At 47.7% G+C, this 20,795-nt stretch overlaps 1 protein-coding gene across 1 annotated transcript in view; it reads left to right on the forward strand.

The window, feature by feature from the left end:
• LOC141098446 (zona pellucida-like domain-containing protein 1) overlaps positions 1-20,795 on the forward strand; it is a 143,331-nt gene that overhangs the window by 50,534 nt on the left and 72,002 nt on the right. Inside the window, exons 2-3 of the mRNA XM_073586266.1 lie at positions 4,202-4,383; positions 4,996-5,108. Of these exons, the coding sequence (XP_073442367.1) occupies positions 4,202-4,383; positions 4,996-5,108 (295 nt within the window). The remainder of the gene's footprint in view (positions 1-4,201; positions 4,384-4,995; positions 5,109-20,795) is intronic.

Raw genomic sequence — 20,795 nt, forward strand, 5'->3', positions numbered from 1 at the left:
CTACATACATACTACATATATGCTACATACATACTACATATATACTACATGCATGCTACATACATACTGCATGCTACATACATACTACATGCTACATACATACCACATATATACTACATACATACTACATGCATGCTACATGCTACATACATACCACATACATACTACATACATACTACATGCATGCTACATGCATGCTACATTCTACATACATAACACATATATACTACATGCATGCTACATACATACTACATGCTACATACATACCACATACATACTACATACATACTACATACATACTACATGCATGCTACATACATACTACATGCTACATACATACTACATATATACTACATGCATGCTACATACATACTACATGCTACATACATACCACATACATACTACATACATACTACATACATACTACATGCATGCTACATACATACTACATGCTACATACATACCACATACATGCTACATATATACTACATGCATGCTACATACATACTGCATGCTACATGCATGCTACATACATACTACATACATACTACATGCATGCTACATACATACTACATGCTACATACATACTACATATATACTACATGCATGCTACATACATACTACATGCTACATACATACCACATACATACTACATACATACTACATGCATGCTACATACATACTACATGCTACATACATACCACATACATACTACATATATACTACATGCATGCTACATACATACTGCATGCTACATGCATGCTACATACATACTACATACATACTACATGCTACATACATACCACATATATACTACATACATACTACATACAATACATTCATACAATACATACATAGACATACAGTACATATAACATAGAGTAACATACTTACCAATACTTGTCACATTGTTCCCCGAAGCCATTGTCTTTTACGGAATAAATATTAACATAACAAACCACAAAAATACTCACCCACGATCCGAAGCAGTCCACGAGTGTGTCCCACGACGATCTTGGGTAGAGAACTGCAGCATCAGCTGATGCTGCCATTCTCTACGGGCTGCAGGAATCCAATGACGGAAGGTAGGTATCCTTCCGCACTGTATTCCTCCGCCACTTAAAAAAAAAAAAGTCCCTAGTCTCACTTTATGCCATTGCTGTGTGGGAATTTCCCCAATTGGACAGACCATCAGCAGATTTGGCTTTCAGTACCATCTTTATGCTGATGACACACAGCTATATACGTCATTCCCCGACCTTACCCCCGCTGTACTAAAGAACGCCAGTGGCTGTCTGTCTGCAGTCTCCAAAATCTTGTCCGCTCTCTATCTGAAATTCAACCTCTCCAAAACTGAACTTCTTCTGCTCCCGCCATCTACTAATCTCCCTAAATTGGATATTTCCCTCTCCGTTGGTGGCACCACAATAACACCCCAGCAGCAGGCGCGCTGTCTGGGTGTTTTGTTTGACACCAATCTCTCCTTCACATCCCATATACAATCTCTTGCCCGCTCTTGCCACTTACACCTAAAGAATATCTCTTTTATCTGCCCGTTTCTCATCATGGAAACAACAAAAACCCTCACTGCAGCATTGATCCACTCCCGCCTGGATTACTGCAACGCTCTATTAATTGACCTCCCCATTACTCAACTATCCCCTCTCCAGTCCATACTTAATGCAGCGGCCAGGATCGTCCATCTGGCTAATCGGTACTCGGACACATCTGCTCTTTGCCAGTCCTTGCATTGGCTGCCCATTCATTATAGGATCCAATTCAAAGTACTTGTTCTCACCCACAAAGCTCTCCACATTGCAGCACCCCCCTACATCTCCTCCCTCATTTCTGTCTATCGGCCTAACCGACCACTGCGCTCTGCAAACGACTTTCGACTAACCTCTGCACTAATCCGTACCTCCCACTCCCAACTCCAAGACTACTCCCGTGCTGCGCCAATTCTCTGGAATGCTCTACCCCAAGAAATTAGGACTATCCACAATTTGCATAGTTTCAGGCGCTCTCTCAAAACACAATTGTTCAGAGCGGCCTATCACGTTCACTAATCACAGTCACTCTATGTGTAAGTGTGCATGTGTAGCCCATTCACTATCTCCATCCAGCCCTCACTCCCTCAAGATGGCTGGACCATCATTGTAAATACATCACTGTAAATACACACCTGTACTCTGTTGTGGTGAGTTCATTTTTCCCTTCACCAGTGAGGTCTGATGAACTCCCTCTTCTGGCGAAGGAAGGTAGTGAGGCTGATTACCAAACAGCTGAGCAGGTAGATGATGACTGGGTCACAGGAACTGATGACTGGATATAAGGCAGCCGACGCCCTGCTGCCTTGCCGTTGATTTTCCTGCTGGATTCTTGGAGACCAGTTTTGCTCTGCCTTTTGTACACTTTAGTTTTGGTTTTGTTTGCCTTGTTTTTTTGAGTTCAGCCATCCCCAGCCGGGGGTGAGCTGAATTCTATTTTTGTCTCTGATCTGTTGATCTCTGGCTCTGTCTTCAGAATATACCTGAGTGCTGATATAGTCTTTTTGAAGCCTAGCGACTTCAGGGCCTGTTTTTCCTATCAGTCTGTTGGTTCATTTTTGGATAGGATTTTTGCGGATTGCAGACAGCAGCTTTTCTATACTTTCCTATTTAGTTAGCTTGGGCCCCATCATTTGCTCAACCTATCTTTCTATCTGTGTTAGTGTTTTTTCATCTTGCTTCACAGTCATTATATGTTGGGGGCTGCCTATTGCTTTGGGGTCTGCTCTGGGGCAGTTTAGATTTCCCCTTTCTGTCTTTAGGCTAATTTAGTTCTCCGGCTGTGATTGAGGGGTCTAGGACACCGTAGGAACCCCCCACGGCTACTGCTAGTTGTTGTGGATAGGTTCAGGGGTCTGCAATCCGATAGCTTCCAACTTCTCTGGTTTTCTGGACTTAGCTATTATTTTTGTTTTTTCCTCCTTCGGTGACTCATCCATAACACTCTGTATCTCCCCCACCTCATTGTAGATTGTAAGCTGTCACGAGCAGGGTCATCTTATTTTGCTTTCATTATTGTATTGTTAACGTTGTTACTTATGACTTATGTTTGAAACTGTTAAATTGTAAAGCGCTGTGGAATATGTTGGCGCTATATAAATAAAGATTATTATTATTATTTTTATTAGTATACTTTTGTTCAGTACCGCTCTGTGAAATAACAGAGCTTGGTACTCAGTGTTCCGTTCACATGGTGTGGCGTTATCACACTGCATTCAAGCAATCGCTCGTTGTTTAGTTTCCGTCATTGTTCACAAGCAGCAGTTAATCATCTCTGCATGGTGGACCCCGGGTTGCAATTGCACTTTATAATTTATTTTAATTTAATGCAATCCACCAACCCTAACAGTACACTAATGCCAGGGTCTGTGTAGAAAAGGCGGATGAGCAGCGACTCCAGTGATGCATCCAACAGCTGGAGAGCAGCTTGTCCACTCTTGAGCGGGAGGTTTCTGCTGTCGATTTCCCTGCCATAGCAGCTAGGAAAGCAGGCGACTGTACCATGTTTCTTGCTGCCCGACAAATTTTCCAAGGACAGCAAGGCCTTCAGAGGTTTCGATAATCAGTGCTCTATTCACCTGAAGTAACTGGCTGAGCGACTCACAACTGAGCAAACCAAGATGGGATTTGTGATTTCGCTCTTGTCAGGCAGAGCGTTGGAGTGGGCTTCACCATTGTGGGAGCGAGATGACCCACTGATTCATAACACCTCTCATTTTTTGGGTGCTCTGAAAGAGGTCTTTTTGGGGCCACAAGTAATCCATGATACTGCACTCCAACTCCTGGCATTAACTCAGGTTTCATCCATGGCTAGTCAACTTGCCATCCAATTTCGTACTCTGGCTACTGAGTTAGAGTGGCCTGATAAGGTCCTGATACCTATCTTTGGAGGGGTTTGGCAGATCATGTCAGAGATTCTTTGGCCACTAGGGAGATTCCCACTACTCTGGAGGAGTTGATATCAGTGTCCAATCGCATAGATCCTTGGCTTGCTGAGCCAGAATTGTTGTGAGCTCAGAGAAGACATGGATTCGCTTGGCTCCAAACTATGCCAATCCCATGAATCTACCAATTCAGGCAGATGACCCTGTAGAGCCCAAGAATGCCTCTCAAGTGGAATCTACCACCTGCTCTGTACTTTGTTTTGCCTGCAGGCAGACCAGCCATTTTGCCAATAAGCGTCCCAAGCGTCAGAAGGAGTCACAGCATCTAGTGGCTTTAGGGAGAGGCTCACTAGTTCCAGTAGATGTGGCATCCAAATTGGCCTTCTGGGTTTCTTTAATGTTTGGTTCGATTATTCTCAATGCTGAAGCTTGCGTGGGCTCCGGGGCTGAGGGTAATTTCATGTCTGCTACATTTACCCAATGGCAATTCCATTACTGAAGCTTCCAAAGATAGTGTCCATTTGGGTAGCTAATGGGTCCGTTTTACCAACCCCAATTTCTTGTCAGACTATACCTCTTACTCTCACTATATCTCCAAAACATCAGGAGATAGTCTCTTTTCTCTTTATCCCTGAGGGTGTGGATGAGGTACTACTGGGGTTGTGTTGGCTGTGCCACTATTCTCCCCAAATTGATTGGGTGATGGGGAGCAAACAGAGATGGGGCAATTTCTGTGAGAGTCTGTGTCTGAAGGCCCAGGTGCCTCAGAGCGAGATCTATGTAAAATCCAATCTTCAGCTGGTGGGTCACACTGAAGCACATATCTGCAAACGGGATGGTCTCTCCTGAACTAAAAGAACACCTGTGCATTTGGCACAAAGGAGAGCTTTGACTGATGAGCAAGAGCACATCCATGCCTCCCAGCTTGTGGCGACTTTAATGCATGGCAAACGTCACTGGGGGGATGTTAAGGTGGGGTTATGTTAGGTGCCAGGATTATCCTTTTGCGCGGGATAGATCCCGGGCATTGTCTGGTGCTGTGGTTTCCCATTCATGTCTGGCAGCTCTGATTGCTGCTCAGCACACCCGTCTGTCCCAGCATCTTGCTGAGGCTCGCGCTACACACTTGGTTGCTGCTAGCTCTTCAGCCAAGCCTATGGGAGCCAGTGATATGCAGGTACAGTTCTCTGAGACAATAGCCACCCAATTGTCAGCAACAATCTGAAAAATATATAAAAAAAGTTTGCGCTCAAAACTTCTTGAATAAAAAATGGGATAGTCAGGGAGGCTTCAGATATAATCCGCAAGATGTAGATGATAATCACTCAACAATGGACCAAACCTAATAAGTAAAAGTTGGTTAAAAAATAAGTAAATAAATAGATTGTACAGTGATCTGACCATAAAATAGTCTAGTGTTAGTCCAAAAAAGTTAATAGTTAGTACTGTTAAGAATATAATTATAATTCAATAGAGGGTTAATATCCAGTATGTAATCAATTTTGCCCAGCTTTCCATATGGCAAAAGAGGCTGAAAGTATAGTCACAGTAAAAAAATCTGTCTCTGTGCTCTTCGGCCAGTTCCTTTGAACTCATTAATCTCATTTGGTCTTACATGCACTGTGAGCTGTGAGGTCTTATATAGATAGGTGTGCGCCTTTACAAATCAAGTATGAGTTTAATTAAACACAGCTTGACTCCATAACTGGCTTAGTGATTGGACCCAAAGAGTGGTCGTAAATGGCTGCACATCCAGTTGGAAGAATGTCTCAAGTACAAGTGGCTCTGTCCTGGGCCCTGTATTGTTCAGCGTCTTTATCAATGATTTAGATGAAGGAATTGAGGGTAAACTGATTAAATTTGCTGATGACACAAAGCTAGGAGGGATAGCTAATACTAGAGAAGAGAGAGAGAAGATTCAAAAAGATATAAATAAACTGGAGCAGTGGGCAGCAACTAACAGAATGGTTTTTAACAGGGAAAAAATGCAAAGTACTACATCTGGGCAATAAAAATGAAAAAAGCATATACAGAGTGGGAGAAATAGGGCTAAGCAACAGCACATGTGAAAAAGACTTGGGTATACTAATAGATCACAGACTGAATATGAGTCAACAGTGTGATGCAGCAGCAAAAAAGGCAAATGCAATTCTAGGATGTTTTAACAGAAGCATACAGTCTAGATCACGTGAAGTCATTATTGCCCTCTACTCCTCTTTGGTCAGACCTCATCTGGAATACTGTGCCCAGTTTTGGGCGCCACATTTTAAAAAAGACATCAACAAACTGGAGCAAGATCAGAAAAGAGCGACCAGAATGGTGACTGGTCTGCAAACCCTGTCTTATGAGGAAAGGTTGCAGGATTTGGGAATGTTTAGCCTGCAAAAGAGAAGACTGAGAGGAGACTTAATAACTGTCTACAAATATCTCAAGGGCTGTCACATTGCAGAAGGATCATCTTTATTCTCATTTGCACAAGGAAAGACTAGAAGCAATGGGATGAAACTGAATGGGAGGAGACACAGATTAGATATTAGAAAAAACTTTTTGACAGTTAGAGTGATCAATGAGTGGAACAGGCTGCCACGAGAGGTGGTGAGTTCTCCTTCAATAGAAGTCTTCAAACAGAGGCTGGACAGATATCTGTCTGAGATGATTTAGCGAATCCTGCTTTGAGCAGGGGGTTCGACCCGATGGCCCAGGAGGTCTCTTCCAACTCTACGATTCTATGATTCTATGATTCAATGAAGGAGTAGAACCATCTTAAAGAGGATCACAAGGAAATGGACAGCATGTGACTTAAATATGAGTGTCTGAGCAAAGGGTCTGAATACTTATGACGATGTGATATTTCAATATGCAAATTGCCTCTTCAGAAAGAAAGCAGAATTTTACTCTACAGCGACACCTATTGGTAGTAGCGATCCTACAAGTCACAATCAACCCTTTTAACGAGTCTTGTAATATGACTTAGGATAGCAGGATAATGTGATATTTCAGTTTTTCTTTTTTAATAAATTTGCAAAAATTTCTACATTTCTGTTTTTTTCAGATGGCGTGCAGAGTGTACATTAATAAGAAAAAATGACGTTTATTGAATTTACCAAATGGCTGCAATTAGACAAAGTGTGAAAAATTTAAAGGGGTATGAATACTTTCCGTACCCCTGAATTTATAAACAGTTCTACAGTATATATGAAAATAATCAATTTTTGAATAACCAAGTTCGTACAACTGTAGAAGTATGTATTTTGTATTCGTTTGTAACCAGCAAAATTTCACACAAACCAATTTTTGCAGTATATATGACAATAGTTTTTTTTAGTTTTATTTGGCACTGTAATGTAACAAGAACCACATTACAGTGTTTGGATGAATCATTGAATCGAGGAAAAGTTTTGGAAAGTTTTTTTCAAGTTTTATATAGCACCATCACGTTACAGTGTATAGATGAATCATTGCTTCCATAAAAAGTTTAGAAAGTTTGTTTTTTCAGTTTTATATACCATAGTAATGCAATAAGAACCACGTTACAATGTATGGATGAATCATTGAATCACTGAAGATTTGGAAGGGTGTTTCAAGTTTTATAGTGCAACGCATTGTAATAGAATCAAATTAGTTTATGAATGAATCATTGAATCCAGAAAAAAATTTGGAAGAGTCTTTTAAAGTTTTATATAGGTGAAATGCCGAGAGACAAAGAAAACTCTATATTAAGGGTCACCAATAGAGTTGAGCGATACCAGCCGATACTTGAAAATATCGGATCGGAATGGATCGGCCGATCTTAAAAAAAAGTATCGGTATCGCCGATTCCGATACCGGGAACCAATGCAAGTCAATGGGGCCAAAATATCGGAATTAAAAAAAAACCTTTCTTTCCTTGTAGGTTAATTCTACATGAAGAAAAACAACTAAGAATAATGTAGAATGTATTGTGGGAGGTGGAGGAGACATTAAAGCCATAGAGGTTTAGCCCAATCAAATGGAATAGCAGGAATTAAACTTTTTTTTTTAAAGATGTTAGGAGTTACAAAGATATTGACTATGTTAGCCTCATTTATATTTTGCCAGACATGTATGTCTTCTTCTTCTACTTCCTTTTTTTACATTCTTCTTCTTCTTCTTCTACTTCCTTTTTTTACATTCTTCTTCTTCTTCTTCTTCTTCTTCTTCTTCTTCTTCTTCTTCTTCTTCCTTTTCTTACATTCTTCATATTCTTCTTATTCAACAATTATTATTCTACATATTCAGCTTCTTCATCTTCTTCCTATTCTTCTTCATCATATTCTTGTTTGTGTCAGGCATTCCTGTAGTTGTTATCTAGAAAAGTTAGAAGTTTACACCTTCCGTTCTGCCTGTCACAAAAGATTTACAACAGGATTTGTCCGCGTTCAGTTTGGCCTGCAGAAGCAGGCCTTTTCCAGGGGCACCACGAGGAGGAACGGACTCACCCCCATACACTGCTTAGTCTTCTTCTGCTTATAAATAAGATAATATCATTTGCTCAGAGTATTAGTCTTATGCTTAATGTTCTTCTGCTTTGTTTTTTTTATGCTTCTTTGTCTTCTCTCTCTTGTTGTTCTGCATCTTGGTGGTTGTCTTCCTGTTCTTTGTCCTCTTGAACCAGCTGACGGTACTGGCACCCGGAGGGGCAGCAGAAGGAACAAGAGCCAATGGCACTACCGAGGACCAGCTGACGGTGCTGGAACCCGGTTACTAAGCAGGAGGTACCTGTGCTACAAAGCACTACCAAGGACCAGCAGACGTTGCCGGAACTCGGATACCGAGATGGAGGCACCTAGGCCAAACGCTCTGACGAGAACCAGCTGACGGTGCTGGAACCCGGAGGGGTAGCATAAGCTGCAAGAGCAAATGGAAATAGCGAGGACCAGCTGACAGTGCTGGCACCCGGAGGGGCAGCAGAAGGAATAAGAGCCAATGGCACAACCGAGGACCAGCTGACGGTGCTGGAACCCGGTTACTAAGCAGGAGGTACCTGTGCTACAAAGCACTACCAAGGACCAGCAGACGTTGCCGGAACTCGGATACCGAGATGGAGGCACCTAGGCCAAAGGCTCTGACGAGAACCAGCTGACGGTGCTGGAACCCGGAGGGGTAGCATAAGCTGCAAGAGCAAATGGAAATAGCGAGGACCAGCTGACAGTGCTGGCACCCGGAGGGGCAGCAGAAGGAATAAGAGCCAATGGCACAACCGAGGACCAGCTGACGGTGCTGGAACCCGGTTACTAAGCAGGAGGTACCTGTGCTACAAAGCACTACCAAGGACCAGCAGACGTTGCCGGAACTCGGATACCGAGATGGAGGCACCTAGGCCAAAGGCTCTGACGAGAACCAGCTGACGGTGCTGGAACCCGGAGGGGTAGCATAAGCTGCAAGAGCAAATGGAAATAGCGAGGACCAGCTGACAGTGCTGGCACCCGGAGGGGCAGCAGAAGGAATAAGAGCCAATGGCACAACCGAGGACCAGCTGACGGTGCTGGAACCCGGTTACTAAGCAGGAGGTACCTGTGCTACAAAGCACTACCAAGGACCAGCAGACGTTGCTGGAACTCGGATACCGAGATGGAGGCACCTAGGCCAAAGGCTCTGATGAGAACCAGCTGACGGTGCTGGAACCCGGAGGGGTATCAGAAGTTACCCCTGAAAAGCAAAGTTGGCATGCCGCAAGCTGGCCGCAGTTACCGAATCACACAGTCCTACAGGGGGTGCTTGTCCTACTGGCACTATGGAACAAACCTTTCTTACCAGAACCCGCAGTCCACATAGGAAGCACCTAAACTGCTGGCACCCTAGCCTCGGCTAACCCAACCGCAACACGACATGGCAACTTGGGGTGGCAAACTGACATTGACACTTCCCGGAAACAGCAGGCAGGGCTGGAACCAAGCTGGGCAGGAGGGAGTACCCGTGCCAAAGTCAGTTATGAGCAGCAACTGGCGATGTTGGAGCCCAGGACAAGCACTTAGCAGGCTGAGGCCTGATGTGCTGTCAATTGGGAGGCAGCAGGACAGATTGCCATCAAAACAGCAGGGGAACAGCTGACGTTACTGAACCCCACAAACACAGGAGCTAGTGTTTTACTCTGTGAAGACGGCACTTCCGAGCAACAACTGGCTGTGTTGAAGCCCAGGGACAAGCACGGAGCAGGCTTAGGCTGCATTGAAGAAATTTTAAGATCGGTTGTAGACTACTAATTTGAACCAAGCTCCACTTAGGCCTGTGGATTCACTGATTTTCGTATTTCCCCTGTCCTCCAACCCCGCCAGTTACAGCTCCGAAGTGGCGTCTGCACAATCCACACTTGTTCCTGTGTTACAGGTGTTCAGTCCGGTCAGTTAATCCCCTGATGTGTGTCCGGCAATGTCGCCTGCTCTGTCCACATTCCGATAATGGGAATGTGGACAGAGCAGGCGACATTGCCGGACACACATCAGGGGATTAACTGATCGGACTGAACACCTGTAACACAGGAACAAGTGTGGATTGTGCAGACGCCACTTCGGAGCTGTAACTGGCAGGGTTGGAGGACAGGGGAAATACGAGAGACAGTGGAGCCACAGGCCTAATTGGAGCACGGTTAAAAATCAGTAGTGGTACGACTGTGTAGGCAGCAGGAGACTTTGCCATCCACACAGCAGGGGATCAGCTGACGTTACTGAACCCCACTGAGACACGGGAGCAAGTATCTCTTTCCGTGTGGACGGCACTTCCGAACTACAACTGGCTGTGTTGAAGCCCAGGAAATAGGAGGGTGTAGGCAGAGGCCTACTGAATTTTGAATGAGGTGACAGCAGGAGAGACTGCCATCCACACAGCAGGGGATCAGCTGACGTTACTGAACCCCACTGAGACACGGGAGCAAGTATCTCTTTCCGTGTGGACGGCACTTCCGAACTACAACTGGCTGTGTTGAAGCCCAGGAAATAGGAGGGTGTAGGCAGAGGCCTACTGTATTTTGAATGAGTTTACAGCAGGAGAGACTGCCATCCACACAGCAGGGGATCAGCTGACGTTACTGAACCCCACTGAGACACGGGAGCAAGTATCTCTTTCCGTGTGGACGGCACTTCCGAACTACAACTGGCTGTGTTGAAGCCCAGGAAATAGGAGGGTGTAGGCAGAGGCCTACTGAATTTTGAATGAGGTGACAGCAGGAGAGACTGCCATCCACACAGCAGGGGATCAGCTGACGTTACTGAACCCCACTGAGACACGGGAGCAAGTGTCTCTTTCCGTGTGGACGGCACTTCCGAACTACAACTGGCTGTGTTGAAGCCCAGGAAATAGGAGGGTGTAGGCAGAGGCCTACTGTATTTTGAATGAGTTTACAGCAGGAGAGACTGCCATCCACACAGCAGGGGATCAGCTGACGTTACTGAACCCCACTGAGACACGGGAGCAAGTATCTCTTTCCGTGTGGACGGCACTTCCGAACTACAACTGGCTGTGTTGAAGCCCAGGAAATAGGAGGGTGTAGGCAGAGGCCTACTGAATTTTGAATGAGGTGACAGCAGGAGAGACTGCCATCCACACAGCAGGGGATCAGCTGACGTTACTGAACCCCACTGAGACACGGGAGCAAGTGTCTCTTTCCGTGTGGACGGCACTTCCGAACTACAACTGGCTGTGTTGAAGCCCAGGAAATAGGAGGGTGTAGGCAGAGGCCTACTGTATTTTGAATGAGTTTACAGCAGGAGAGACTGCCATCCACACAGCAGGGGATCAGCTGACGTTACTGAACCCCACTGAGACACGGGAGCAAGTATCTCTTTCCGTGTGGACGGCACTTCCGAACTACAACTGGCTGTGTTGAAGCCCAGGAAATAGGAGGGTGTAGGCAGAGGCCTACTGTATTTTGAATGAGTTTACAGCAGGAGAGACTGCCATCCACACAGCAGGGGATCAGCTGACGTTACTGAACCCCACTGAGACACGGGAGCAAGTGTCTCTTTCCGTGTGGACGGCACTTCCGAACTACAACTGGCTGTGTTGAAGCCCAGGAAATAGGAGGGTGTAGGCAGAGGCCTACTGAATTTTGAATGAGGTGACAGCAGGAGAGACTGCCATCCACACAGCAGGGGATCAGCTGACGTTACTGAACCCCACTGAGACACGGGAGCAAGTATCTCTTTCCGTGTGGACGGCACTTCCGAACTACAACTGGCTGTGTTGAAGCCCAGGAAATAGGAGGGTGTAGGCAGAGGCCTACTGTATTTTGAATGAGTTTACAGCAGGAGAGACTGCCATCCACACAGCAGGGGATCAGCTGACGTTACTGAACCCCACTGAGACACGGGAGCAAGTATCTCTTTCCGTGTGGACGGCACTTCCGAACTACAACTGGCTGTGTTGAAGCCCAGGAAATAGGAGGGTGTAGGCAGAGGCCTACTGTCTTTGTAATGCGGAGACAGCAGGAGAGACTGCCATCTCCACAGCAGGGGAACAGCTGGCAGTGCTGAACCCCACTAACACTTGAACGAATGTGTTTGGCTCTGTGGAGACGACACTTCTGAACACCAACTGACGCTGTTGGAGCCCAGGATTAGGCGAGGAGCAGGCTGGGGCCTACTGGATTTGGGCAGGTGAAGGCAGCAGGAGACTTGCCATCTCCACAGCAGGGGAACAGCTGGCAGTGCTGAACCCCACTAACACTTGAACGAACGTGTTTGGTTCTGTGGAGACGACACTTCTGAACACCAACTGACGCTGTTGGAGCCCAGGATTAGGCGAGGAGCAGGCTGGGGCCTACTGGATTTTGGCAGGTGAAGGCAGCAGGAGACTTGCCATCTCCACAGCAGGGGAACAGCTGGCAGTGCTGAACCCCACTAACACTTGAACGAATGTGTTTGGTTCTGTGGAGACGACACTTCTGAACACCAACTGACGCTGTTGGAGCCCAGGATTAGGCGAGGAGCAGGCTGGGGCCTACTGGATTTTGGCAGGTGAAGGCAGCAGGAGACTTGCCATCTCCACAGCAGGGGAACAGCTGGCAGTGCTGAACCCCACTAACACTTGAACGAATGTGTTTGGTTCTGTGGAGACGACACTTCTGAACACCAACTGACGCTGTTGGAGCCCAGGATTAGGCAAGGAGCAGGCTGGGGCCTACTGGATTTTGGCAGGTGAATGCAGCAGGAGACTTGCCATCTCCACAGCAGGGGAACAGCTGGCAGTGCTGAACCCCACTAACACTTGAACGAACGTGTTTGGCTCTGTGGAGACGACACTTCTGAACACCAACTGACGCTGTTGGAGCCCAGGATTAGGCGAGGAGCAGGCTGGGGCCTACTGGATTTTGGCAGGTGAAGGCAGCAGGAGACTTGCCATCTCCACAGCAGGGGAACAGCTGGCAGTGCTGAACCCCACTAACACTTGAACGAATGTGTTTGGCTCTGTGGAGACGACACTTCTGAACACCAACTGACGCTGTTGGAGCCCAGGATTAGGCGAGGAGCAGGCTGGGGCCTACTGGATTTTGGCAGGTGAATGCAGCAGGAGACTTGCCATCTCCACAGCAGGGGAACAGCTGGCAGTGCTGAACCCCACTAACACTTGAACGAACGTGTTTGGCTCTGTGGAGACGACACTTCTGAACACCAACTGACGCTGTTGGAGCCCAGGATTAGGCGAGGAGCAGGCTGGGGCCTACTGGATTTTGGCAGGTGAAGGCAGCAGGAGACTTGCCATCTCCACAGCAGGGGAACAGCTGGCAGTGCTGAACCCCACTAACACTTGAACGAATGTGTTTGGCTCTGTGGAGACGACACTTCTGAACACCAACTGACGCTGTTGGAGCCCAGGATTAGGCGAGGAGCAGGCTGGGGCCTACTGGATTTGGGCAGGTGAAGGCAGCAGGAGACTTGCCATCTCCACAGCAGGGGAACAGCTGGCAGTGCTGAACCCCACTAACACTTGAACGAACGTGTTTGGCTCTGTGGAGACGACACTTCTGAACACCAACTGACGCTGTTGGAGCCCAGGATTAGGCGAGGAGCAGGCTGGGGCCTACTGGATTTTGGCAGGTGAAGGCAGCAGGAGACTTGCCATCTCCACAGCAGGGGAACAGCTGGCAGTGCTGAACCCCACTAACACTTGAACGAATGTGTTTGGCTCTGTGGAGACGACACTTCTGAACACCAACTGACGCTGTTGGAGCCCAGGATTAGGCGAGGAGCAGGCTGGGGCCTACTGGATTTTGGCAGGTGAATGCAGCAGGAGACTTGCCATCTCCACAGCAGGGGAACAGCTGGCAGTGCTGAACCCCACTAACACTTGAACGAATGTGTTTGGCTCTGTGGAGACGACACTTCTGAACACCAACTGACGCTGTTGGAGCCCAGGATTAGGCGAGGAGCAGGCTGGGGCCTACTGGATTTGGGCAGGTGAAGGCAGCAGGAGACTTGCCATCTCCACAGCAGGGGAACAGCTGGCAGTGCTGAACCCCACTAACACTTGAACGAATGTGTTTGGCTCTGTGGAGACGACACTTCTGAACACCAACTGACGCTGTTGGTGCCCAGGATTACGCATGCCGCATGCAGAGGCCAATGGGCAGCGGTTTTTATGGAGGTTGTGGACTACTACTGATTCTAACCATGCTCCACTTAGGCCTCTGGCTCCACTGTCTCTACTATTTACCCTGGCCTCCAACCCCGCCAGCTACATCTCTGAAGTGGCGTCAGCACAATCTACACTTGTTCCTGTGTTACTGGTGCTCAGTCCCATCAGTTGATCCCCTGATGTTTGTCCGGCAAGTTCGCCAGCTCTGTCCTCATTCCCACTACTGGTTATGGGAATGTGGACAGAGCAGGAGACCTTGCCGGACACACATCAGGGGATAAACTGATGGGACTGAGCCACAGGAACACAGGAACAAGTGTAGATTGTGCTGACGCCACTTCAGAGATGTAGATGGCGGGGTTGGAGGTCAGGGGAAATAGTAGAGACAGTGGAGCCAGAGACCTAAGTTGGGCACGGTTAAAAATCAGTAGTGGTTTGAATGTTGATGGAGCTGGTGACTCTGCCGTCCACACAGCAGGGGATCAGCTGGCATTACTGAACCCCAGTAACACAGGAGCTAGTGTGTTTCTCTGTGCAGACGACACATCTGAGCGACAACTGGCTGTGTTGAAGCACAGGGATTATAGTTCAGGTGGTAGAAAAATGAACACACCAGCAGACCTGGATACAGTTGCCAACCACTAATTTAGTCTGTAAGAGGAATGGCAAAGTCTTTGGAGATCCAGGCCTTGTTCATTTTCAGAAAAGTCAGCCGGTCAACATTATCGGAAGATAGTCGCGTGCGACGGTCTGTTAGTACACCACCTGCGGCACTAAAGACACGTTCCGATAATACACTGGCAGCAGGGCAAGCCAGCACCTCCAATGCATACTGGCTAAGCTCTGGCCATGTATCCAGCTTAGAGACCCAAAACTTGAAGGGGGAACAGCCATCTGGGAGTACAGCGACAGGGCAAGACATGTAGTCTGACACCATCTGACGGAAGCGTTGCCTCCTGCTGACTCGAGGCGTCGCTGATGGTGTAGACAATTGTGGTGGACACACAAAACTTTGCCACATTTGGGCCATAGTGGTCTTGCCTTGTGCTGCGGCACTGCCTCTGCTCCCTCTTTGTGCAGAGTTTCCTCCACTGCCTCGACGCACAGAGCTGCTTTGTAAAGCACTTGCAACAATGCTGTCGGGTGGAATGGAAAACATTATGGACTGCACCAGTGACTCTTCGTACTCCCGCATTTTACGCTCCCGGTTCAACGTTGGTATGAGCCTTTGTACGCTGTCCCGGTAGCGAGGATCTAGGAGGGTGTACACCCAATAATCAGCCGAGACGAGAATGTGGGCGATGCGGCGGTCGTTTCTCAGGCACTGCAGCATGAAATCAACCATGTGCTGCAGACTCCCAACTGCCAAAGAACCGCTGTCCCCTGTTTGAGGCGTGACCTCGACCTGCTCTGCATCACCCCACCCTCGCTGTACATACTGAGTAGAGGTTTGTGTACCTCCCTCCTCTGGAGAGATGTCTTCCTCCTCCATCGACTCCTCCTCATCCTCCTCACAAAGTGTCCCCTGCCTAGGCCTTTGTGAGGAAACACGTAGCGCAGACTGTCCAGAAGCAGATGGCATTTGGGACTCCTCATCCTCCACCTCTTCTGAAACCTCATCCCTTAGTGCTTGCAGTGTTTGTTGAAGCAGGCAGATAAGGGGGACAGTCATGCTGACTAGTGCATCATCTGCACTCGCCATCCGCGTGGATTCATCGAAGGCACGCAAAACGAGGCAGATGTCCTTCATAGAGGCCCACTCAATGGTGCTGAAGTGTGAACGGCGCACAGTGCGACTTGTTTGCGCCTGATGCAGCTGGTACTCCATGACTGCTGCCTGCTGCTCACACAACCGCTCCAACATATGTAACGTTGAATTCCACCGGGTGGGTAGGTCACATATGATGCGATGTTCTGGAAGGCCAAATCGTCGCTGCAGAGCAGCGAGGCGCGATCTTGCCGTGCTGGAACGTCGCAAGTGAGCGCACTCTATGCGGACCTTGTGCAACAGTGCATCAAGATCCGGATAGTCCCTCAGAAAGCTCTGCACGACCAAGTTAAGAACATGTGCCAGACATGGGATGTGTGTGAGGTTGCCTAGGCCAAGAGCTGCCACCAGATTTCGGCCATTGTCACACACTACCAAGCCCGGCTGGAGATTCGCTGGCCCAAACCACACATCGCTCTCCAGCTTGATAGCATTCCAGAGCTCCTGCGCTGTGTGGCTTCGATTCCCCAAAGAAATTAATTTGAGTACAGCCTGTTGACGTTTGGCCACGGCTGTGCTCATATCGGTCGTAACAGGCTCCTGCTCTGCTGTTTCTGAGGAACTTGAGTAGGAGGAGGAGTCTATGTGTACAGACTGGAGTCCTGCAATCCGTGGCGTTGGAAGAACACGTACAGCGCCACTCTCCAGATCCGTACCCGGCTCCACAACATTGACCCAGTGGGCAGTGAGGGAAAGGTATCGTCCCTGTCCATGGTTACTGGTCCACGCATCGGTGGTCAGGTGGACCTTGCTACTAACGGCGTTTAGTAGCGCATGTTTTATTTTGCCCTCAACATGTTTCTGCAGGGCAGGGACGGCTCGCCTGCTGAAATAAAAGCGGCTGGGCACGTTGTATTGGGGGACTGCCAATGCCATTAAGTCCCGGAAGGTGTCAGTGTCCACCAGCCTGAATGACAGCATTTCAACTGCCAGAAGTTTGGCAATGCCAGCATTCAGAGACTGTGCTCGGGGATGGTTTGCCGAGTAAGGGCGCCTTTTATCCCATGCCTGTGCTACCGATGGCTGTGATGGATGGGAACGTGCTGTTATGGGTGGAATCTGACAGGGTCTCCGGACAACAGTGGCAGAGGTTCTTCCTTGGCGATCCTGTGAGGAAGCCGAACCAGCAGTGTGTGAGCTGGAGGAAGAGGGCCCAACACGAACTGAAGAGGTGGTAGGTGGTGCTGTACGTTGGCCTACGTCTTGAGGGTGTCTCTGCAACTCCAACTCGTGCTTGGTGCGCACATGTTTCCACATATTTGTGGTATTGAGGTTGCTGACATTTCTCCCTCTTTTGACTCTCTGATGACACAGCTTGCATTTGACAAAGCAAATGTCATCTGCAACTGTGTCAAAAAAGGACCACGCACTGCAACTCTTGTGAGCGCCCGGTTTGCCTTTGGAAGGAGGAATGCTCCTAACGGGTGCCGAAGTGGAGGGTACAGGCAACCAAGTCTTCCCCCTCCCTCTGCCTCCTGTTTTGGCCGGTAGGGGAATCTCTTCCTCCGAGCTGCTCCCACCACCTTCCTGTTGCTCACGCCATGATGGGTCAAGGACCTCATCATCTTCCCTCCCCTCTTCAAACAGCTGCTTCTCCGGGGTTGTCTCGCCAGCACCGTACGCACCAGAAAGTGGCAACTGAGTCTCGTCATCATCTGATGCGTACTGAGGTGTGCTGACCATAGGCACTGGCCCACTCGCCTCTTCAGATTCAGAGGGACAAAGAAGTTGCGCATCACTGCATACTCCCTCTTCTTCACATTCAGGAATGCTGCTTGGCTGGCCCCCTCTTTCCAAGCCAACAGATTCCGAGAACAGAAGTAGAGATTGTGATGGCTCCTGTCCATGTCTCTCTGACTGCCTGGGCACTTTGGCAGGTGGTGAAGAGACAGATGGTTGCTCTTCGGTGCTCTGACCCTGAGAGGATGCGGAAGTAATTGAAGTCGATGCGTTAGCTGCCATCCATCCGACAACGGCTTCAATTTGTTCCTCCCGCAGCAGTGGGGTACGTTGAGGTCCTACAAAGCTGCGCATAAAGGACTGTTGCCTGCTAAAACTGGGGGATGCTGATCCACTGGTGCCCGCAGCAGGCCCAGAATCCCCACGTCCTCTACCTGTAGAATCCCCACGTCCTCTCCCTGCAGAATCCCCACGTCCTCTCCCTGCTGAAACTCCACGCCCACGCCCCCGCGCCTTACTCCCTGCCTTCTTCATCTTGCAAGACTGCTTAAGATAGGCAAAAAAGGACAAAGGGGGGCCTTAGTGTGCTTATTCCTGAACAGCTGGTTACAGGTACAAGAAACACTAATTTTATGAAGTGTGTGTGTGTGGACTAGACTTTAATAGGAGCTGATGTGGCCTACACAAGTTCAAAATGTAGTGTTTGGTGAACTTTTTATGTGGTTTCTTTGTTTGAAACAAACTCAAAGTATGAGAACAAAGAATTGAAACTGATAGTATCACCAACTTTTTGGAGCTATTACAATGCAGGCAGGTAACCTACAATGCAAAAGATGAGGCTCCAAAAAAATTGGGTAATACTAATCTGGCTGCGCCGGCAGGGCACAAGCCAGAAAAAAAGGCTCCTCTATCTACTCCTATATAGTGTTTGCAACCAACCAATGTTGATGGATACGGATGGATGCACACTAATAGGAGAAGAAAAAATGAGCTGCACTCAGAGACAAATATGTGTGAGGCAGTGACGCACGTTGAGCGTCCTACAACCAGACGTAGCTGCAGGACACTCTACTCAGCGTGAGCTGCACTCACACACAGTCAGAGACCTCTCAGACAGCCGTCAACAGTGCAGCTAAGTGGGCACTGGCACTGACAGGCTGCAGAAAGGCTCCGCTGTGTACTCCTATATAGTGTTTGCAACCACCGTAGATGGAGACGGATGGATGCACACTAATAGAAGAAAAAATGAGCTGCACTCAAATAAAAATATGTGTGAGGCAGTGACGCACGCTGAGCGTCCTACAGCCAGACGTAGCTGCAGGACACACTACTCAGCGTGAGCTGCACTCACACACAGTCAGAGACCTCTCAGACAGCCGTGAACAGTGCAGCAAAGTGGACACTAGCACTGAAAGGCTGCAGAAAGGCTCCGCTGTCTACTACTAGTGTTTGCAACCAACGTATATGGATACGGATGGAAGCACACTAGATTGAAATTATTTAAAAAATGCAGCTCAAAAAATAAAAGATGTATGAGGCAGCAGTGATCACACTGGGTGGCCTACAGCCTGACGTGGCTGCAGGACCCACTCCACAGCGTGAGCTGCACTCACACAGCCCTTGCAGACAGCTGTGAAAACAGCGCTGCTAGGGAAAAGCAAGCTACAGTGGTGGTTTATGTAGCCTGGATAAAGCACAATATTGTTTTTAGAATCGCTATTTCTAACTGTCCCTCACAGTCTTCTACAGCAGCCTGTCCCTAACTGAATTCACAGCAGAGTGACCAGAAATGGCGGCTGCGGTGGCTTTTATAGTGCATCATGACATCATTTCGGCAGCCAATCACAGCCATGCCAATAGTTAACATGCCTACATGCCTAACAGGATGTGCCCACACTTCGGAGGATTCCCATTGGCTTAATCAAAGCAAGCAGGCTCATAGCATGATGGGAACTTCCTATTCCGATTCCGATCCCGGAATCCGATATGAAAAAAGTATCGGAATTAAGTATCGGAATTCCGATACCGCTGATATCGGCCGATACCCGATACTTGCGGTATCGGAATGCTCAACACTAGTCACCAATCTAACGCAAGAAGAGGTATGAAACCAGCTATATAAGATTAAAATAGATAAATCTCTGGGTCCGGATGGCATACACCCACGAGTACTAAGAGAACTAAGCAATCTAATAGACAAACCATTGTTTCTTATATTTAGGGACTCTATAGCGACAGGGTCTGTTTCACAGGACAGGTGCATAGCAAATGTGGCACCAATATTCAAAAAGGGCTCTTAAAGTGAACCTGGAAATTATAGGCCAGTAAGTCTAACCTCTATTGTTGGTAAAATATTTGAAGGGTTTTTGAGGGATGTTATTCTGGATTATTCCAATGAGAATAACTGTTTAACTCCATATCAGCATGAGTTTATGAGGAATAACTCCTGTCAAACCAATCTAATCAGTTTTTATGAAGAGGTAAGCTATAGACTGGACCAAGGTGAGTCATTGGAAGTGGTATATCTTGACTTTCCATAAAGTCTGATACTGTGCTACACAAGAGGTTGGTACACAAAATGAGAATGCTGGGTCTGGGGGAAAATGTGTAAATGGGTAAGTAACTGGCTTTGTGATAGAAAGCAGAGGGTGGTTATAAATGGTATGTTCTCTAACTGGGTCACTGTGACCAGTGGGGTACCGCAAGGGTCGGTGTTGGGACCTATTCTCTTCAACAGATTTATTAACAATCTGGTAGAAGGTTTACACAGTAAAATATCGATATTTTCAGATGATGCAAAACTATGTAAAGCAGTCAATACAAGAGAAG

The sequence above is a fragment of the Dendrobates tinctorius genome, unplaced genomic scaffold (assembly GCF_039654945.1).
Source record: "Dendrobates tinctorius isolate UK_male_01 unplaced genomic scaffold, ASM3965494v1 ptg000091l, whole genome shotgun sequence".
NCBI lineage: Eukaryota > Metazoa > Chordata > Amphibia > Anura > Dendrobatidae > Dendrobates > Dendrobates tinctorius.